The 20,221-nt window shown below is 38.7% G+C and overlaps 1 protein-coding gene across 2 annotated transcripts in view; it reads right to left on the reverse strand.

Annotated features, from left to right (window-relative positions):
- Positions 1-20,221, reverse strand: part of LOC131108714 (cadherin-7-like) — a 124,061-nt gene that overhangs the window by 64,752 nt on the left and 39,088 nt on the right. For both annotated transcript variants that reach the window (XM_078792276.1, XM_078792277.1), the window contains exon 2: positions 6,093-6,387. In XM_078792276.1, the coding sequence (XP_078648402.1) occupies positions 6,093-6,387 (295 nt within the window). The remainder of the gene's footprint in view (positions 1-6,092; positions 6,388-20,221) is intronic.

The following is a 20,221-nucleotide window of genomic DNA, read 5'->3' on the forward strand; positions in this document are numbered from 1 at the left end:
CTAGCTTGCTGCTTAAACATGACACTGATTAATGTCTGAGGTCAACAAAATGATTATATGCTATTAAATTAGCATAAACGGTAACTGCTAATGTTCACGGAATGATGCTAGCTGCTAGTTTTAGCAAATCTGTTTACTGATTTAGTAGTCGGCAGTTGTTCAACGGTGTCTCATTTTCCCCGGAAAACGATTGTTTACCTTAAATTCCTTAATTCCCATCAATCCAAATTTTGACAAGACAATTTTGACATTTTAAAACTAAGGTAAATTAAGGACAAATCCTCAAAAAATTTTTGACAGGTATGTAGAAAAAAAAATGGATTGTTTAATGCTAGTATGTGCGAATAAATCACATGCTAAATCAAAGCTCATAGCGTAGTAGTTTAAACTTAAAATGGTGAGTTAACCGGTAAAAAACTAAGCAAAAATTAATAGTAAGCTAGTAATAGCTAGTAGCTAGTAGCTTAAATTCTATTGCTATCATTTAGTGAATGAATCAGGTGCTAGCATCACATTTAATTCTTTTTTTTTAAGTCTTGAAACCGACAAATAATAATAATAAAACCTTTCAGTTAGCCTTGATGCGCAAAACGTTAGCATAGTAAGTGTTATTTTTGTTATACAAAATTGAACTAAAGGGTGCAGAATAAGAATGTAATGCGGTAAATAAGTCGCTGCCTTCGTTGGATCGTAAAATTGAAAGCGAGGGATGAGCTTTTAATTAAAAATTCAACACATTTTGCGTCGCACACAACTTTCCGTTGTTAGTCAGCGTTGATTTTAAACCCACAGCAGCCAAACCATCAACTCAACACAACAGTAAAATAACCTTGGAAATAAATTCTCAAAGCGCATAATTTGCCATGTGTTTTTCTCCGGTTGGGCAGCTGAATATTTCACTTTAATGGGCCGAGCGTTTTTTTATATTGTAGCATATGACAGAAAGCGCTGCCTTTTTTTCGGAAAGCAAAGCCGCTCATAAAAAGCTCCGTTTTTACCGACGCAAGACGTGTTTTACGGGCTTTTACAGAATGAAGTGATCATGGAAATTGAAGATTAGAGTCTTCTCTTTGGGTCGTAAAAAAAAAAAAAAAAAAAAAGCAGAATTAACAGGCTTTGTCCGTGTACGGTGAACAATATAACTGGCTGGAGGAGGACACCTGGATTATATCATCACCTCTTAGTCATGACAGCTTCTATTACAACTGCTTTAAAGCACCAAGGTCAAAGGATGAGGGGGCTAAATCTCTATTATTGCTGCATAGTTAAAAAAGCTTTTTTTTTGGGGGGGGGGGGTAGGGGGTGTTATTTACAGGCAAAAGACTGAAAAACAGATATATTTTTCAAGCTCCGGTGCAGTCATCCGCTACTTTCCAATGCATGTCCATCTTCATCCACGCAATGTCGGAATGTCGGATTTGGGGCGATATTTCTCGGGGTTTGTTTATACGTACGCCGCAGCTGTGCACCAAAATACGGGTCCTTAATCAGTATCTTAGGCGAGGGAATGTCATCTGCTCGTAATGAAAACAAATGTGGCGTGTTTAATGTGAAGGGGAAAGGCAGGTATTTTATTCAGGAACTTGTGCACACCCAGCTGTCAAGTAGAAGTGTGCGCTCCCGGGTGCAAACACACACACAGGAATAAATACACAAAATGCAAAAACGTATTCATGATTCAGGCTAATTCACTGGCTTCAAATGGATGCTTACACAACATTAGCTTGTTAGCTTGCTGCTAAAATTCGACCTAAATTAATATGATAATTCAACATAATGGCTATAAAGCAGAAGATATGATTGTAAGCTGGTCATTTATATGTATGTAAAATACTTACATGAACATATCGCACATTTTTATATTCACTGGCTTCAAATGAATGCTTACACAACATTAGCTTGTTAGCTTGCTGCTAAAATTAGACATAAATTGATGTGATAAGTCAACATAATGGCTATAAAGCAGAAGATATGATTGTAAGCTGGTCATTTATACGTATGTATATAAAATACTTACATGAACATATCGCACATTTTTATATTCACTGGCTTCAAATGAATGCTTACACAACATTAGCTTGTTAGCTTGCTGCTAAACTTTGACCTAAATTAATGTGATAATTCAACATAATGGCTATAAAGCAGAAGATATGATTGTAAGCTGGTCATTTTTATGTGTTTAAAATACGTACATGAATATGTTTCACATTTTCATATTCACTAGCTTCAAATGAATGCTTAAACAACATTAGCTTGTTAGCTTGCTGCTAAAATTAGACATAAATTAATGTGGTAAGTCAACATAAAAGCTATAAAGCAGAAGATCTTTTTTACAAAGTATATATATGTTTATTTTGCGCATTTTTATGTTCACTGAACTTCAAATTAATACTTACACTGTTGTGTCTTGTTAGCTTGTAGCTAGACACAAATTAGCATAAACAGCAACTACCAATGTTCACGGAATGATGCTAGCTGCTAGTTTTAGCAAATCTGTTTACTGAGTTAGTCGTCGTCAGTTGTTCAGCGCTGTCCCATTTTCCTCGGAAAACAATTGTTTACCTTAAATTCCGTAATTAATCCCATCAATCCAAATGTTGACAAGACAATTTTGGCATGGAGAAATTCTCACAAAATTTTCCGTGAGGTAGCAGGTTGACTAGCTATACGCAGAGATACGGGAAAAACGTGAGGGTTGATAGGTATGCAGTCGTAGTCGTTGGGCAAAAACAACAATTTGATTGCTTAATGCTAATATGTGCGAATAAATCACGTGTTAAATCAAAGCTCGTAGCGTAGTAGTTTAAACTTAAAATGGTAAAAAAAAACAGCAAAAATAATTGTAAGCTAGTAATGTTTTAGCTTAAATTCTATTGCTATCATTTATTGAATTAATCAGGTGCTAGCATCACATTTAATTTGTTTTTTTTTAGTCTTGAAACCAACAACGAACAACGACAAAACCTTTCAGTTAGCCATGATGCTAAAAATGTTAGCATAGTAATCCTTATTTTTGTTATACAAAGTTGAACTAAAAGCTGCACAATAAGAATGTAAAGCGGTAAATAAGTCGCTGCCTTCGTTGGATCGTAAAATTGAACACGAAAAAAATTCAACACATTTTGCGTCGCACACAACTTTCCGTTGTTAGTCTGTGCATCAGCGTTGATTTAAAAACACACACAGGAATAAATACACAAAATGCAAAACATATTCATGATTCAGGCTAATTCTTACCTGATGTGGAGGTGTTAGAATAAAATAGTCAAAGTTTGTTCATGCCAACTCTCCCTGTCCTTTCTTTGCTACATGTTGGCAAAAAACAATAGTTCCGCTATGCAACCTGCTTAAATAGATTCATATGAAAACAATAGAAAAGAGCTTTTTGACAGTAAAGCACAGTGTTTCTATGAACAGGAACAATGGCGACTGACTCTAATTGAACTCGGGTTGACATTACATCCCTCCCTGCTTGTAAGGAAGACCTCCGACTGCTCCTTTTTCGTCGCTCCTCACGACCGTCCTCAAAGCGTTGGCGTCTTTTATTTGACACGGCCGCCGTGATTAAGACAAAAGCCTTCAGAGATTTCTCGGGGGCCGAAAAAGGTGACGGCGTGCTTGCCTGAAATTACTTTAATGAATTAATGCAATGATTTGGTCCAAATTGAAGCCATTCATCAGCGTGGTGGTGGTGTGGGGGGGGGTAATGATTTAAAGACACCCATAAAGGAATTATTGTGGACGACGGGTGCTCGGTACATCCCTGCTAATAATTGCTTTGACATTTTTTTTCGCCCGCCCTCACCCAAGGTGGGCCTTTACATGAGCTGGAGGACTAAAGAGGTGACCCTGGTGGTGAGAATGCGGCCCCCCCTACCGCCGCCGCCGCCGCCGCCGTCGTCTTATCTCGACTTGGACACGAAGAGACTCGGAGCCCTTGTGCTAATCCTGTGCTTCCATAAGCCTGAGCTTTGCACCGACTGTGTAATCCATCCCGGATCGGTGTTGTAAGCAAAGCGCTACCCCCCCCCAAAAAAAAAACCCTCCCCACCATCCCACCCCATGATAGTTTCATTTTGACTTTGACGGTAGCTGAGCAGCCACAACAACACATTTGTTTACACTAATTTCCATCTGTATGCTAGTGTGCACGTTTGAGGTGGCGCCCAGGGGAAGAATTACTTTGTATTTTCATCTCAGTGATTCTGGTGGAACGTGTATTACCATCGTTAAAAAAAAAAAAAGTCTTTCCGGAAAATAAATCATTGTATGTATGTAAATGAGCTTCATACCTAAAGATAGTCTTATATAAGTGGTTCTCAACTGGTTTGACTGCGGCACACAACATCACCCCTTAAGTCATTCAATGTCAGCCATTTTTCCCAATAGTACAAGCATTTCTGATGACATTAAAATTGAAACAAATAATATAAATTGTTAAGTTAAAATGATAATGGTAGTTGTAGCTGCAGTAGAGTTTTATGTTTATGCTAAAGTAACTACAGTTCCCATGATGCAGAGCGTGCCGAATCAGGAAATAATATAGTAATGGATTTATTTCATTTGAACATGCATCAGATTACAATTGAATGCATCACATAATCAGTTCACAGTTCCACATGTCCGAAAAGGAGTAGGAAGAGGCAAAGCTTATTAAATCCTACCCCTCCATCTGGTACTTTTACAATCAGTAACTTAACATTTGTTCACTTCCTGCTTTCCAAATATAGTTTAATTTAAAAATGTTTAAATTTTAAAATGTTTAAATGTTTAAATTTTAAAATGTTTAAATTTTAAAATGTTTAAATTTTAAAATGTTTAAATTTTAAAATGTTTAAATTTTAAAATGTTTAAATTTTAAAATTAAAATTAAAATTAAAATTAAAATTAAAATTTTTAATTTTTACTCAATTTTATTTTATTTATATTTTGTTTAATTTTTAATTTTTTTTAATTATTATTTTTTTTTGTCATGTACCTAAGTATGAGGTGATATGACCATACAATGACATAATGGGTACCATAGTAACTGTCAATATCACATGTAACGTAATGTAATATCACATGTTTAGAAGTTTGCATAGATGTTTACCAAGTGTGGCCTGAAAGCTGTGCTGTTTCGGAACTGGAGGGGGATATTTTTTTTCCCCAACGATGTTTACAAATATCATAAAAATACATGAATGAGAGGAGGCAATATCTGGGGAAAACAGGAGGACTGGCAGGTATGCATTGACTATATGTTCAGCTTCTTTCTAACGGCTGCAGATGACAGTCCAAACATGTCAAGGTAAAAAAAAAAAAATCTCCCTTTGACATACGTAGAAAACTTATCTGAACAAAAACTCAGCTCATCCTTGACATGACAAGAGTGCTGTGCTGCTTTCAAGGATCTACTGCAAAAACACGAATCAAAGATCCTCTACACCAGGGGTTGTCCGTTTCCAGTGAGGGTGGCATACAGTAAAAATTGAAGGATGCTGAGGCATTTTGGTAATGGTAATGTTTTTTTTTTCATTTGAATATGCATCAGATTACAATTGAATGCATCACATAATCACTTCACAGTTCCACATGTCCAAAAGGAGTAGGAAGAAGCAAAGCTTATTAATTCCTACCCCTCTATCTGGTACTTTTACAATCAGTAACTGTTACGTTTGTTCACTTCCTGCTTTCCTAATATAGTTGAAGGTTTTTTTTCATTTTATTTTTGTCACGTACCAAAGTACAAGGTGATATGACCATACAATGACATAATGGGTACCGTAGTAGCTTCCTACTTTCCTAATATAGATTGAGTATTTTTTAATAATTTTAATTTAATTTAATGATTAAGATGATTAATCCAATCCAATATATTTTAGGTCTATATGCTCTTCATTCATGTAGAACATGTGCTGTGTTCAAATAACGAGGACAATAAAAATGGCAAAATTCACCCATTTTTACCCAGTAGTGTAACAGTACAGCTGCTACCTTTTCAGGCACAGAGTATGGGACTGTTTTTAATGGGGCCCAAAATTTCTTGTAGTGTCCCTGTTCATTTTGTAACGGGTGGGACAGCCGATAAAAGGTTCAAAGTAGAAACTTACCAAGGGGGGACATCTCAGGGACTCCAGCGAAGTACGGCCCGTCCAGGAACCTTGGCTCATTATCGTTGATGTCTTGCACCTTGACCACAAACTCAGACCTGGGTTCCACCGGCAGGTTGGTGAGGCGGTCCACCGCTTGAGCCTGAAGCGTGTAGTAGGCCTGGGCTTCCCGGTCCAGTCTCTTGGTGGCGTGGATGTCGCCCGTGTTCTCGTCGATGGTGAAGATGGAGGCGGCGCCTTCGCCTGACAGAACGTACTTCACCTTGCCGTCACCTTTATCCACGTCAGAGTGAAGCTAATGAAAAGAAAATACACATTAGACCAGGGGTCTCAAACTTAATTTACTTGGGGGGCCACTGGAGCTAGGGTCTGGGTGAGACTGGGCCGCATCAGGTTTTCCAAAAAAAAAAAAAAAAAAGCATTTATTAAAAACAAAAAAATTAAAAAAAAACTTTGCTTTGGTTCCAATTTTCTACAAGAAAAGCTCTGATAAAACATTCCACTGTTCTCAAATATCTTAATTTTTATTTTTCTACACAAAATAAGATGAAAAATAAATAAATCAAGAATAAAGAAAATCAATCAGTAATAAATAAATAAATATAATAATAATAATAAAACAGCAAATAATAAAAACTTAAGAAACCACATATAGTTGGTGGGTAGACAAATTATTTTTTTCAAATTAAAATGAACAAAGCATTATTAGAGCCCTGTAGACATGACAAAACACGACTATAGTCACATTTATACTCTTTTTATTTACAACATATTGCGCAACTGCAGGGTCTTGAGACACATGCTAACTCGCAAACTAGAGAGCTAGCGACCTAAATGGTAGCCTTCAAGTTATTTCCTTTAAACTTAAAAAAGCCAAAAACTTACCACTTCCACACGGATAGGGAGGATAACTATTAACAGTTATTTAACCTTTAACATGAACATTAATCAAACGTAATCATTTTTTCTGGGTACATGATACCATACAGCATCCATATAAAACTTACCACTTCCACACGGATAGGGAGGATAACTATTAACAGTTATTTAACCTTTAACATGAACATTAATCAAACGTAATCATTTTTTCTGGGTACATGATACCATACAGCATCCATATCATAACATTAAACTTTCATATCAAGGCGGGGGCCTCATACTAGTGTCCTGCGGGCCACATTTGGCCTGCGAGCCGTGTGTTTGAGACCCCTGCATTAGACAGTAGTTCGAAAAATTTTGGGGGGTCAAAAAAAAAAAAAAAAGGAATATGTCCTAGGAAAAGAGGACATTTGGTCATTTGCTAGGATTTCCTGTTGGCTGAAAGAACATAAACTTACATAAATATAAACATAGACTTTCAAGTCTGTAGCTGACTGACGGATAGCGGGCAGGGCTCCAGGCTTTATTTTAAGATATGTAGTGAAGCCTGTATAAACAATAAAAAAAGCCTCATAACCAATCATACTGTATTACTGTTACAACATCATAAATAATGTGCTTTTTTTTATTAGAGGAAACCTTTCATTTGTGATAGTAAAGCACATTTTTTCAAGTCAAGTTTTCACACCGCTGATATAAAAAACGGCTTTGACGGATTTTTACATTTGCGGATGTCAACAGCGAGCGCTGGGGTCACGTTCCCCTGTCGAATAAGTCCCTTTTGATTGCTTTTTTTTCTTTTTTAAGTCCTCTGAGAAATTGCCGAGGACAAAATGATGTGAAACCCTCAGGGGAAAAAAAAAAAAAAAAAAAGAAAGCGCTTTCCATCCTGTTTTTTTTTTCCCAGGATATATTAATAGCAAAAAAAAGGTGAAGGATCAGACATCATCATTTTAAACCTTCTACAAAACAAACGTCCGCTGACCATGTTTGAATGAAGAGCGAGTCGTCTCGGTGCTTTGTGAACGTGACAAGTAAAAAAACCTTTAAGTCCCACCTGTGTGATGTCCATAAAGTGGAACAGTCTTAACGAAGCACACCACTATACCTCAATTAGCAGCACACGCTGAGACTTAAAAGTCCTCCCCAGACACAAAGCAGCACAGATGAAGACAAAGGAGAGTCTGATCTAGGACTTCGGAGGCAAGCGTCTTTCTTTTGATGCATACTAGCACGACAGACGACCGGATCAGGACTGTTTAGGTTTGTTGAGCAAAAATATTACTTTTTAATTTGTAAATATAGAGTGAAACCTGGACTGTGGGACACTCATAAGAGCTCTTACATTTACTTCCTGGTAAGAAAACCAAGTATCTTGCCATAACATTTGGTTTCTCCCAATCCCAATTTATCAATTGGACCTGGAAATGTACACTCAATATGAGAAGTTCAGCTCTTTTTCAGAGAACCGACTCTTTAGGATCAGCTCTCTAAAAAGAGCTGTCTCTCAACTGCAAAAATTGGCCCCACAGATTTTTTGTTGTTGCTTAAATTCGCAAGCAGGACGCGTAGTGGCCTAGCGGTTAGCATGTTGGCCACACGGTCAGGGTATGTGGAAGATATATACGTTCAAATCTCTGTTTAAAAACATGCATATTAGGTTCATTAGCCACTCTAAATTGTCCATAGGTATGAATGTGAGTGTGAATGGTTGTTTGTCTATATGTGCCCTGTGATTGGCTGGCTGGCGACCAGTCCAGGGTGTACCCCGCCTTTCCCCCAAAGACTGCTGGGATAGGCTCCAGCATACTCCTCTGACCCTAGTGAGGAAATAGAAAGACATAGAAAATGGATGGAAACTCACACACAAAACGACTGCTTGTTCACTTCAAAGATCCGACCAACCACTAATAATAGTTTCGAAATGTTGCAGCAGTGTAAAATTAATTTTCTACCGCTTATCCTCACGAGGGTCGCGGGGTGTGCTGCAGCCTATCCCAGCTGTCTTCGGGCGAGAGGCGGGGTACACCCTGGACTGGTCGCCAGCCAATCACAGGGCACATATAGACAAACAACCATTCATACTCACATTCATACCTATGGACAATTTGGAGTAGCTAATTAACCTAGCATGTTTTTGGAATGTGGGAGGAAACATTCCTTAAACTTTCAGACTGTTTGTGTAGTAAATACATCTGCATCTTATACTTTTGATGATGTGTGTCTTTATTTGAGGAGCCCAGAGAGGGGCTAACGTCATTGCAGCACCCCAATGAATGTGTTGCTCAGATGCAATACAGTATGGGAAAACTTGAGTTGTTTTTTTTTAAATATATACTCATATTGGTACATGTTTGTATATTTGAGTGTGAAGTTGCTGTGTGATGACTTTAGTGACTTATATTGTTATATACAATATTTTTATACACTATACTGTTATATACAATCACAGAGCACAGCTGTCTTTATGCGAGAGGTGGGGTCCACCCTGGACTGGTCGCCAGCCAATCACAGGGCACATATAGACAACCATTCACACTCCCATTCATACCTATGGACAATTTGGAGTTGCTAATTAACCTAGCATGTTTTTGGAATGTGGGAGGAAACCGGAAAACCCGGAGAAAACCCACACATGCACGGGGAGAACATGCAAACTCCACACAAAGATGGCCGAGGGTGGAATTGAACTGGGGTCTCTTAGCCGTGAGGCCTGCGTGCTAACCACTCGTCATTGTAAAATTCATACCAAAAGTTATTTCAAGGCCGTAACACTCCACTTAGCCGACAGAGGCGAGGAAAATCTCCCTGTAAGGATGCATTGTGTTCATTTCCATCAATTGCTGTCAAGTGTCTACCTAATTAACAGCCCAGGAAAATAACAATTAGCAGGTTTGATTACTTTCCTTTTTTTTCCCTGAGTAAGCTGCTACTGTGTACAGATAATTACGTTTGTGTTTGTCACAATATAGAGCAAAGACAAGAACCCATTGTCAACATTTTCTTTGCATTAGCGCAGGATTATTGTTGAAAATGTCAACATATCATTAAATAAGTGCAGCTTTAGAGTCAATATTATATAAATATTATATAGTATTATAGTGTACGTATGTAACACGCTCAGCGCCAAAAGGTCTTTTATTAATGGAGTCCATCAGCGCCCATGGACGCCGCATTAGGGGGCGTGATGATTGCAATTTTTGCGTCCTTGAGTGTTTATTTGGCGGCACACACAGTCAACATTTCATCTCGGGGAAGTCATCCGTGGAGGTTTGTTTCCCGTAAATGCCAACGACGCAGCGCAGGGGGAGGGGGGTGGGGGGTGGCGTCGAAGAGGCACCGTTGAAGGCTGCGTGTCGGGTCAACGGTCAAGCACGCGGCGGCCGCCATCTTTGGTGTGAACTTTTTGGATTGATTCCACACACACACACACACACACACATAAGACGAATGTATTGGAGCGTCACGGGTTTCAGCTAAATGTCATCAACATCACTTTTGAATTTGCATCGCTTATTTGGGCTTCGAGTGGCGCTGCATTCAAGACAACTGGGAAATCAGAAAGTTCAGACGTAGGGGGGAGGGGGGAAGCAGGAAATCTGACATTTCCCAGCTTCTTGCTGTTTGGAATGAGTTATTATAACTGCATTCATATGCATTTTTTTTTACCATTGATATAGTGCACAACAGAACCAATGTTGTAATAGTATTAAGGTGCAAACTTAGTGGATTTGGGAGTACAATTATTAGTGCAACAGTGTAACATTTTAAAGTACATGCAGAGGTAAATAAAACAGACAAATGCAACAGTGTTACCGTATTTTCCGGACTATAAGTCACACTTTTTTTCATATGTTGGCTTGTCCTGCAACTTATAAATGAAAAAACCTATTTATGTTATATAAAGACTGGACACCTTTTCTGTTCATGTTTAATTTTTGTGTAGCTGTTAGCATTGTGTTAGCATATCTTACACCTATTCAGCCTGTTCTATATTCTTTTATTGTTAGAACTTGCCTTCCAAGAGGACGTAATGTCTGTTTTGATCAAGTAGTTAAAATAAATTACCTGCAAAAAATGCGACTTATATACTCCAGTGCGACTTATGTATGTTTTTTTCTACCTAATTATGCATTTTTGGCCTTGTGCGACTTATAATACTTAAAATACGGTAGTTAAAATATAAACAATATCAGGAGGGGCTGCACGGCGGTCGAGTGGTTAGCGTGCACATCTCACAGCTAGGAGACCAGGGTTCAATTCCACCTTCGGAGTTTGCATGTTCTCCCCGTGCATGCGTGGGTTTTCTCCGGGTACTCCGGTTTCCTCCCACATTCCAAAAACATGCTAGGTTAATTAGCGACTCCAAATTGTCCATAGGTATGAATGTGAGTGTGAATGGTTGTTTTTTCTATATGTGCCCTGTGATTGTATATAACAGTATAGTGTATAGAAATATTGTATATAACAATATAACAGTCACTAAAGTCATCATACAGCAACTTCCCACTCAAATATACAAACATGTACCAATATGAATATTAAAAAAACCCAACTCTTTTAAAGTTTTCCCATACTGTATTGCATCTGAGCAACGCATTCGTTGGGTGCTGCAATGACGTTAGCCCCTCTCTGGGCTCCTCAAATAAAGACACACATCATCAAAAGTATAAGATGCAGATGTATTTACTACACTAAAACGGTCTGAAAGTTTAATGAATGTTAAGGAATGTTTCCTCCCACATTCCAAAAACATGCTAGGTTAATTAGCGACTCCAAATTGTCCATAGGCATGAATGTGAGTGTGAATGGTTGTTTGTCTATATGTGCCTTGTGATTGGCTGGTGACCAGTCCAGGGTGTACCCCGCCTCTCGCATGAAGACAGCTGGGATAGGCTCCAGCACCCTCCGCGACCCTCATGAGTAAAAGCGGTAGAAAATGAATGATCTCAGGAGGTTGCCTTCAGCCACAGCTGTTAGAGGCATTAATTTGAGCAGCGGTGTCAAAAATGCAGCCCACGGACCCTTTGTGGCCTGCAGATTGTCTTTAACTGGCCCGTGGCACATTGCAGAAATAAAATGAAACAAAAACAGTAGCATTTATGGTAAATCCCATGTTACCATAAATAAAATATAATCCCTTTAGGTTTTATGTTGTTGTGCTTTTATGAGCACGTATACCACTTTGTTCCTTCCTTAGCTATTAAGATCCTATTAGCCACTTTTTTTTTTTCGGTGCTCTTTAAAAGTTTCGGCTGTACAACTTGTAAAAATAATGCTGAAAGGCAGTGGCTGGGATCACGACGAACATGAACCCTCATCAAATGAATGCTCATCATCCCTTTGTGAGCAAACAGCTCTCCTGGGAGCAGCCTGCTTGCTAGCTTTGTGTTGATCTTATTTATCTCCGTGCAAGGCTAAAAAAGCATAAAAAGCCCGTCAAGACCTGCTGATACACACTTGTTCTACAAGCGTTTGCGTGTGTGTGTCCGTCGCTGTGCGGCAAGAAACTTTTGCTGCTATTTCACGAGAGAGCCCTTCAAGGCAACGGGGCTACAAAAGGTCTAATTCCTGCAGGCAAGCTTTGAGCAACACTACATCAAAACAAACCGGGTCCGGGCTCGAGAGCCTTCAATCAACAATGGGCCCGGGGATGTTCCACGGAGTACTTCGGAATTGAGTGCCGCCTCCAGCAGAAGGAACCACTCAAAAATGAAACATGCAAGCAATAAGTCTGAATAAAATACTCATTATGGTGAAATATAGACGCTCTGAGTTCATGCTGGCTTGTTTATTTTTGTTATACCTGGAAATCTAACTTGAACACGTGTCTTCACCTTTTGCGATTTTCTCAATTTGAATTTTTAGGTTTCACTACTCTGCTTTTCATTTCATTTAGGAGTTTTTAAATGCTGTCCAATGGAGTTGGAACAAGCTAAAAGGGGCCCAAAATGCAAATATTGCAAGCAGCTGTCACTGACATCGGCTCTTTTCATCTATTCACTTAAGTCCACTTGTGGGGTTCAACCTCCTCTTGTCTGTTTTATGTTGTAAGACGGGAATGGCAGCTATCGCCATGGAGATGAAGTCAGCTGTAGACGAGAGACACCCAACGCACACTCATCCTGGTTTCAATTTAACTGTGTGTCGCCGGGGAACCATGAACGGGTACTTCAATGTTTCAGACCTTTCAATGACAACACAACTGAATACAAAATGCAGGAATGGAAAATTGATTGCCACCAAACCTAATAACTGGTCGGGCAACAACTGCAATCAAGAGTTTGAGATAACTTGCAATGAGCCCCCCACTCAGCTTTGCAGAATTGTTGTCATTGTTGTCAAATAACTGGTCAAACTGGTCGGGCAACAACTGCAATCAAGAGTTTGAGATAACTTGCAATGAGTCTCCCACTCAGCTTTGCAGAATTGTTGTCAAATAACAGGCCAAACTGGTCAAATAACTGGTCAAATTGGTCAAATAACTGGTCGGGCAACAACTGCAATCAAGAGTTTGAGATACCTTGCAATGAGTCTCCAACTCAGCTTTGCAGAATTGTTGTCAAATAACGGGTCAAACTGGTCAAATAACTGGGCGGGCAACAACTGCAATCAAGAGTTTGAGATAACTTGCAATGAGTCTCCCACTCAGCTTTGCATAATTGTTGTCATTGTTGTCAAATAACTGGTCGGGAAACAACTGCAATCAAGAGTTTGAGATAACTTGCAATGAATCTCCCACTCAGCTTTGCAGAATTGTTGTTGATGTCAAATAACTGGTCGGGCAACAACTGCAATCAAGAGTTTGAGATAACTTGCAATGAGTCTCCCACTCAGCTTTGCAGAATTGTTGTTGTCATACAACTGGTCAAATAACTGCAAGTTATTTGAAACTCTTGATTGCAGTTGTTGCCCGACCAATGAGTCTCCCACTCAGCTTTGCAGAATTGTTGTCATTGTTGTCAAATAACTGGTCAAACTGGTCAAATAACTGGTCGGGCAACAACTGCAATCAAGAGTTTGAGATAACCTGCAATGAGTCTCTCACTCAGCTTTGCAGAATTGTTGTCATTCTGCCAAATTGGAGGTTTTTCCATCATGAAGTACCTTTTTAAAGGTCATGCCACAGTATCTCGATAGGATTCAGGTCCGGACTCTGACTAGGCAAAACAACCCCAGACCATCACACTACCACCACCATATTTTACTCTTGGTCACACACCTTCCAAAGTGTTCAATTTTTGTCTCATCAGACTACAGAGTATTTTCTCAAAAGTTTTGGGGATCAAGATTTTTTCCCGGCAAAACTGAGACAAGGTCTTCGAAGATCTTCAAACGCTTATGGTGGCGTTATGAAGACTGACCTCACGGATGCACGTGAGGCCTGCTGTTCTTTGAATGTTTTTGTGGGGTCTTTTGTGACCCCTTATTTGGTAGGCCACTATTGGGAAGGTTCACCACTCTTTGATGTTTTCGCCATTTGTGGATAATGGCTCTCACTGTGGTTTGCTGGAGGGTTTTTTTTTCTCCCTTAATAAGTTTCATTTAAAAACTGCATTTAGACAGGACACATAAAATAAAAAAAAAAATTAAAGAATATAAATAAAAAAATAAAAACAAAAATAAACCTGTATTTTGTGGTCAGTTTTGTTGTCATTAACTTTGATGATTTGAAACACTTTATATATATATATATATATATATATATATATATATTTGTGGTTATTGTATATTTGATAGTGAAAAAATGTGTAGAATTATGTCTATAATAATTACTATTAACCTAAAATAATTTAAATTGTGCAATTAAAATAAATAAAATCATAAATAACCATGTTAATGCCATTCGAAACATAAGATTCAGTCCGTTCCCAACCACTCAAATATAAAAAAGGTTTCAATCTTTTCAAATAATAAACAATGCTCCTTGACGCCGACGGCTGCTTCTTGAGGCTTAACGGTAAAAATACAAGACAATACACATAGATCTCTTTCTTCTTTCGTCCTTCACAGACGAGCTCACAATGCTGACCGCCATTTATATTCTCCCCCTATCACAAGACGACAGATTCCATCTCCAGCTAAAGAGAGAATAGCATTTTCATACGCAACAAAAAGTGCCTTGATATGATATGTATTCATACTTATGGCTGCTCTTACCACCAGAAGCAATGAGATGTGATTGCGCTAGTACTTGATAATAACCGATACATATATCAAAACTAAAGTCAGGGAAGCAGTTGTGCAAAGTTTTGTTGTAGTTTTCATGTATTCTGCACTAAAAGCCGTACAAAAAAAAAAAAAAAAAAATCACCTAGCAGGTGTGCTTAATAAAGTGAACAGTAAAGAAAGACCCCTCGCCTTTGGACACCGTCCGCCGCCCACATCAATGCACATAATCAAACTGGCAATCAGGGCAAGCTTGCTATTTATTATTTCTTTATTTGCCTGTCTTGTGTGTTGCCCTCATCACAGGGATGTACATGAATGGAGGCCAGGAATAGGCATCCCTTTCAAATCATTATGGAGGAGGAAATCAAAGCTCCTTTGTGACAAAAAAGACGACTAAGATGCAAACCGCCGCCACTGTTTTGTTGCACCCACCCCCCCGCCCCCGTGTGCACAAGCAGGAGGCTGCCAGCCGTCTGATGGACACATCTAAATAAACGTGAACAATGGGAGGTGAACTATATCATATCCGTATTGGGTGGTGTCAGACTGTGCGCTTGTCAACATTGTTATTTCTTCTCGCTGCCTAAATGACCGGTGGTATCATTCATCCCTGCAAAGGCGTTTTTCCTTGATGGCAGCAGTGTTTTTCAACCAATTTTGCTCAAACTTCACAAACATGTGCTTATCAGTCCTTTAAAAGATGTGTACCAAATTTATTTTTTGGAGTAAATACAACAAAGTTACAGTGGGTGTGTTTTTTTTTTTTTTTTGCAGCTATTTCCCTTCTGACCGATGAAGTTTAATAACAGCACCACCATGTGGTGTATTTGTTAGAAAATTTATAGCACAGAAAACACGGAAGAGGTGCACAAGACACACCCAAAAAATGAAAAATAAAATAAATTCACGCTTTTGTGTCCAACGCTCCAGGAGTAGAAGAGTTACTTTCTCAAACATAGTGTATTTACTACAGAGACTGCTTAATGGAGTGAGGTTCTGTAGAAATCCCACTCTAAGTGGGTTTCGAATAAAAGATAAGGTAATCTTCAAGAACCAAATCATAGAATAAGAACCAGATCGTTTATTCCTGGCAACAATACGGAATACAGACATCCGGGCTTATCTGCAGTCCCTGCATGCCTACAAGTAAGCGGGTCTCATTACAGCGCAGCTGCAAAAAGCACAAATACACCACAAAATGAATTAATTAAACATTTTTTCCTGCATGATCTGGAGCAGATCCAGACTACAATTGGATTAAGCGTGTGGGCTTATCTGCAGTCCCTGTATGCCTACAAGTAAGCGGGTCTTATTACAGCACAGCTGCAAAAAGCACCCTTCTTTCCCCTGCCCGTTGTGTAATAGGAGAGTCCTGGACCAATCAGCTTTCGCCACTGCCCTTGCTTGAACCGCAGGGGCATGGCTTATCTGCAGTCCCTGTATACCTACAAGTAAGCAGGTCTTATTACAGAACAGCTGCAAAAAACACCCTTAATTTTCCCTGCCCGGCCGTGTATTTATACACTCAAGATTGTGTAAGAGGCTGGAGTCCCGGACCAATCAGCTTTCGCCACTGCCCTTGGTTGAACCGCTTCTTTTATGGTGTTACAGCTTTCGTTTGTTCACAGGGGCATGGCTTATCTGCAGTTCCTGTATACCTACAAGTAAGCGGGTCTTATTACGGCGCAGCTGCAAAAACCACTCTTCCTTTCCCTGCCCGGCCGTGTACTTATACACTCAAGATTGTGTAAGAGGCTGGAGTCCTGGACCAATCAGCTTTCGCCACTGCCCTTGGTTGAACCGCTTCTTTCATGGTGTTACAGCTTTTGTTTGTTCGCAGGGGCATGACTTATCTGCAGTTCCTGTATACCTACAAGTAAGCGGGTCTTATTACGGCGCAGCTGCAAAAAACACTATTCCTTTCCCTGCCCGGCCGTGTATTTATACACTCAAGATTGTGTAAGAAGCTGGAGTCCTGGACCAATCAGCTTTCGCCACTGCCCTTGTTTGAACCGCTTTTTTCATGGTGTTTCTGCTTTCGTTTATTTGCCAGTGCATGGCATATCTGCAGTCCCTGTATACCTACAAGTAAGCGGGTCTTATTATGGTGCAGTCCTTTTTTATTATTTTATTTTTGTCTGTATATGTGAGACTATGTGTTTGTTTTAGCTTTTATCTTTAGCTAGCAAAATTGAGCAAATATCTTCAGTTCCCAATGACTGGTGAAGTTAGCACATTAATATATTTTCAGCCTATCTTACTTATATTTCTCCAAAAGAATCTGGATTCAAATTATGTTACTACAATTGTTGATTAAATACCATCCATACTAATTATAAGAAAAACTTTGAGTATCTTGATACTTTCTTTTCCAGTACAAGTAGTCGACCTAACAGTAAGCGTTCGATACTTTGTGTCATGATGACAGCGTCATGTCAGAGGTGTCACAATAAAAGGAATTATAGAGCAACTTTCTTGTGCGTTAAGAAGGTCTCAGCTCATTGTATCGCTTCACAGCTTCTTCACGTGTTAGTTGCTGTGAAGATAAAGGCGAGACAATCCTCTCACACCTATCAGCCGCAAACAGCTAACCCAGGAGTCACACAGTTCTACCTGTCAAGTCTCATCAGATACGATCCTGATTAGCTGGGGTGTACTTTGTGTTTGTATGCTTGGGAGCTGTCATCAAATCAGTCAAATGAAGTTCCAATCTGGATTTGTTCAAATTGAAAATTTGACAGCCATCAAAATTTAACCAAAACAACAAAAAACATGTAATATATTTATCACACTTTGAAGGTATTTCCGAACCAATTTTAAACCAGAACTGATCCAGATTGTGCAATGTAGGTTTTGCTTGGAAAATTAAGATACTTAAAAATGATCAAATATTGCGTGTTTTGTGTTGTATTGTATTCATAGAGTTGGAAGCTGTAATGCTAGACAGGTTTAAATTCGGATCTGATCTAGATTTGTTTTTTTTTTATTTTAAAAATCACATCTCTCCATCTCTATCACATCTCGTTTTCCAGGTTTGTCCGAAGTTGGAGTTTCATTTAAATCAGATCTGATCCAGATGTAGGTTTTGCTTGGAAAATTAAGATAATTAAAAATGATCAAATATTGCGTGTTTTGTGTTGTAATGTATTCATAGAGTTGGAAGCTGTAATGTGCAAAATCAGGTTTAAATTAGGATCTGATCCAGATTTGTTTTTAAATTGGCAGCAGTCAAGCATTAACAAAAAAAATCACATCTCTCTATCACACCTGGTCTTCCAGAGTCCGAAGCCGTAATTTCAAACCAAATTTAAACCAGATCTGATCCAGATTGTGCAATGTAGGTTTTGCTTGTAAAATTAAGATACTTAAAAATGATCAAATATTGTGTGTTTTGTGTTGTATTGTATTCATAGAGTAGGAAGCTGTAATTGTAGTCAGGTTTAAATTAGGATCTGATCCAGATTTGTCTCAATCACACCTGGTTTTGCAGTGTGCGAAGCTGTAATTTGTACCAAATTCAAACCGGATCTGATCCACATAATACAATGTAAGGTTTACATGGAAAATCAACTTTAAGATGTTCAAATCCTGATATTTCTCTCAAATATGCATATTGGAAGCTGTTATGCCAAATTTCAGATTTCAATTTAGATCTGATCCAGATTCAGTGTGCATTGTAAGTTTATGAATGGAAAATCTCAATGAATGTATTCATTCAGCTACTTATATCACCATCAAACAGTGATGTTTTAGGTCTGAAAGTAATATCAAATCAGGTTTCAATCTGGATCCAATCCAGGTTTCAATCTGGATTGGATCCAGATTGCACATTTGGAAAGCTAACATTGTATTTTAACACTTTAAGAATACTGTCAGATGTTCCAAGTTCAGTTTGCAGACTTATTACATTAGAAAGAAAGTGCGGATAAAGAAGTTGAGCTACTTTAAGCTATTGAGCTCGGAGATGGAAGTCATTGATTTCACAGGAGATGAATGTTTTTTCAGCCTTGGCAGCACAGACGGTGTTCTTATTGGACTTCAACTCACGGACAGGACCACCCTACTCCCCAAAATGAATGTTACCGTTGCTGCTTAAGTGCCGGATGAGGCCATGCATCACCTCGGCAAGCATCAGCGTGAGTCAAAAGGATCGCTTTCAATGAAAAGACTTCAGAGGTTGCGCTAATGTTCTTACAGTTGATAGGTGTGCTATGATAGGGCCAACACAACACAACACATAGTGTTTATCGTTTAACAACAACCGACACACACACACACACACAACTGTACAGGAAGTGAGGAGGCAGAAAGTCAGCGCTATAAATATCCACGTTTTGACGGCCCGGCCTGATATTTCCACCTCTGATTCTGGCTCATAAAAGAGTTACAACCTTGTGAATTCGCAGAGACGCACAGCTTCTCTTGCACTCACAAAGAATATGATTTGTCGGAAGGGGGCTGCAGGGGGGCAGGAGGGGGTCAAGGTAACAATTTCACGTCTTCTTTTCCTACAGTGTGGCACAATAACAATTTACTAGCGCAACTTTGGCACCGCACTTTAAAGTAAAGTATCATGCATGAAATCAAAGATGATTTATGCTCATAAACAAGCATTATTATTGTATTTTTATAGTATGTACTGTATATTTTAAGTACCAAAACTGCCCTGCATGTAGATGAGCTGTGCATTTTCTGTTCTGTTAATGTATAATAATTGTACTCATAATCTATCTACGTTTAAACATTGTTAAATAATTTATTACATATTTACTATGTGTAAATAATAATGGATTTAGCCTTTTCAGACACAATACATTCTATGCATTTGAAATATGAAAAAAAGCGGGAAATGTAAACCTAATGTTTAATCCAGATCTGATCCAGATTCTGCATTTTTCTGCAATATGAGTTAAATAGGTAATGTCTATCAAATAATATGTAATAATTTTGGGGGTGTATTTGTTGGTTCAAAAGTTGGATTGCCAAAGCCAATTCTAGTCTAGATCTGATCCAGATTGTGCACTAGTCAATAATGGAGGTAAAATTCAGCAAAAAGTGTTTAAACACCTCTCTCAATA

This window comes from Doryrhamphus excisus, linkage group LG7 (genome assembly GCF_037039965.1).
Source record: "Doryrhamphus excisus strain RoL-2023G ecotype Guam linkage group LG7, RoL_Dexc_Guam_v1.1, whole genome shotgun sequence".
NCBI lineage: Eukaryota > Metazoa > Chordata > Actinopteri > Syngnathiformes > Syngnathidae > Doryrhamphus > Doryrhamphus excisus.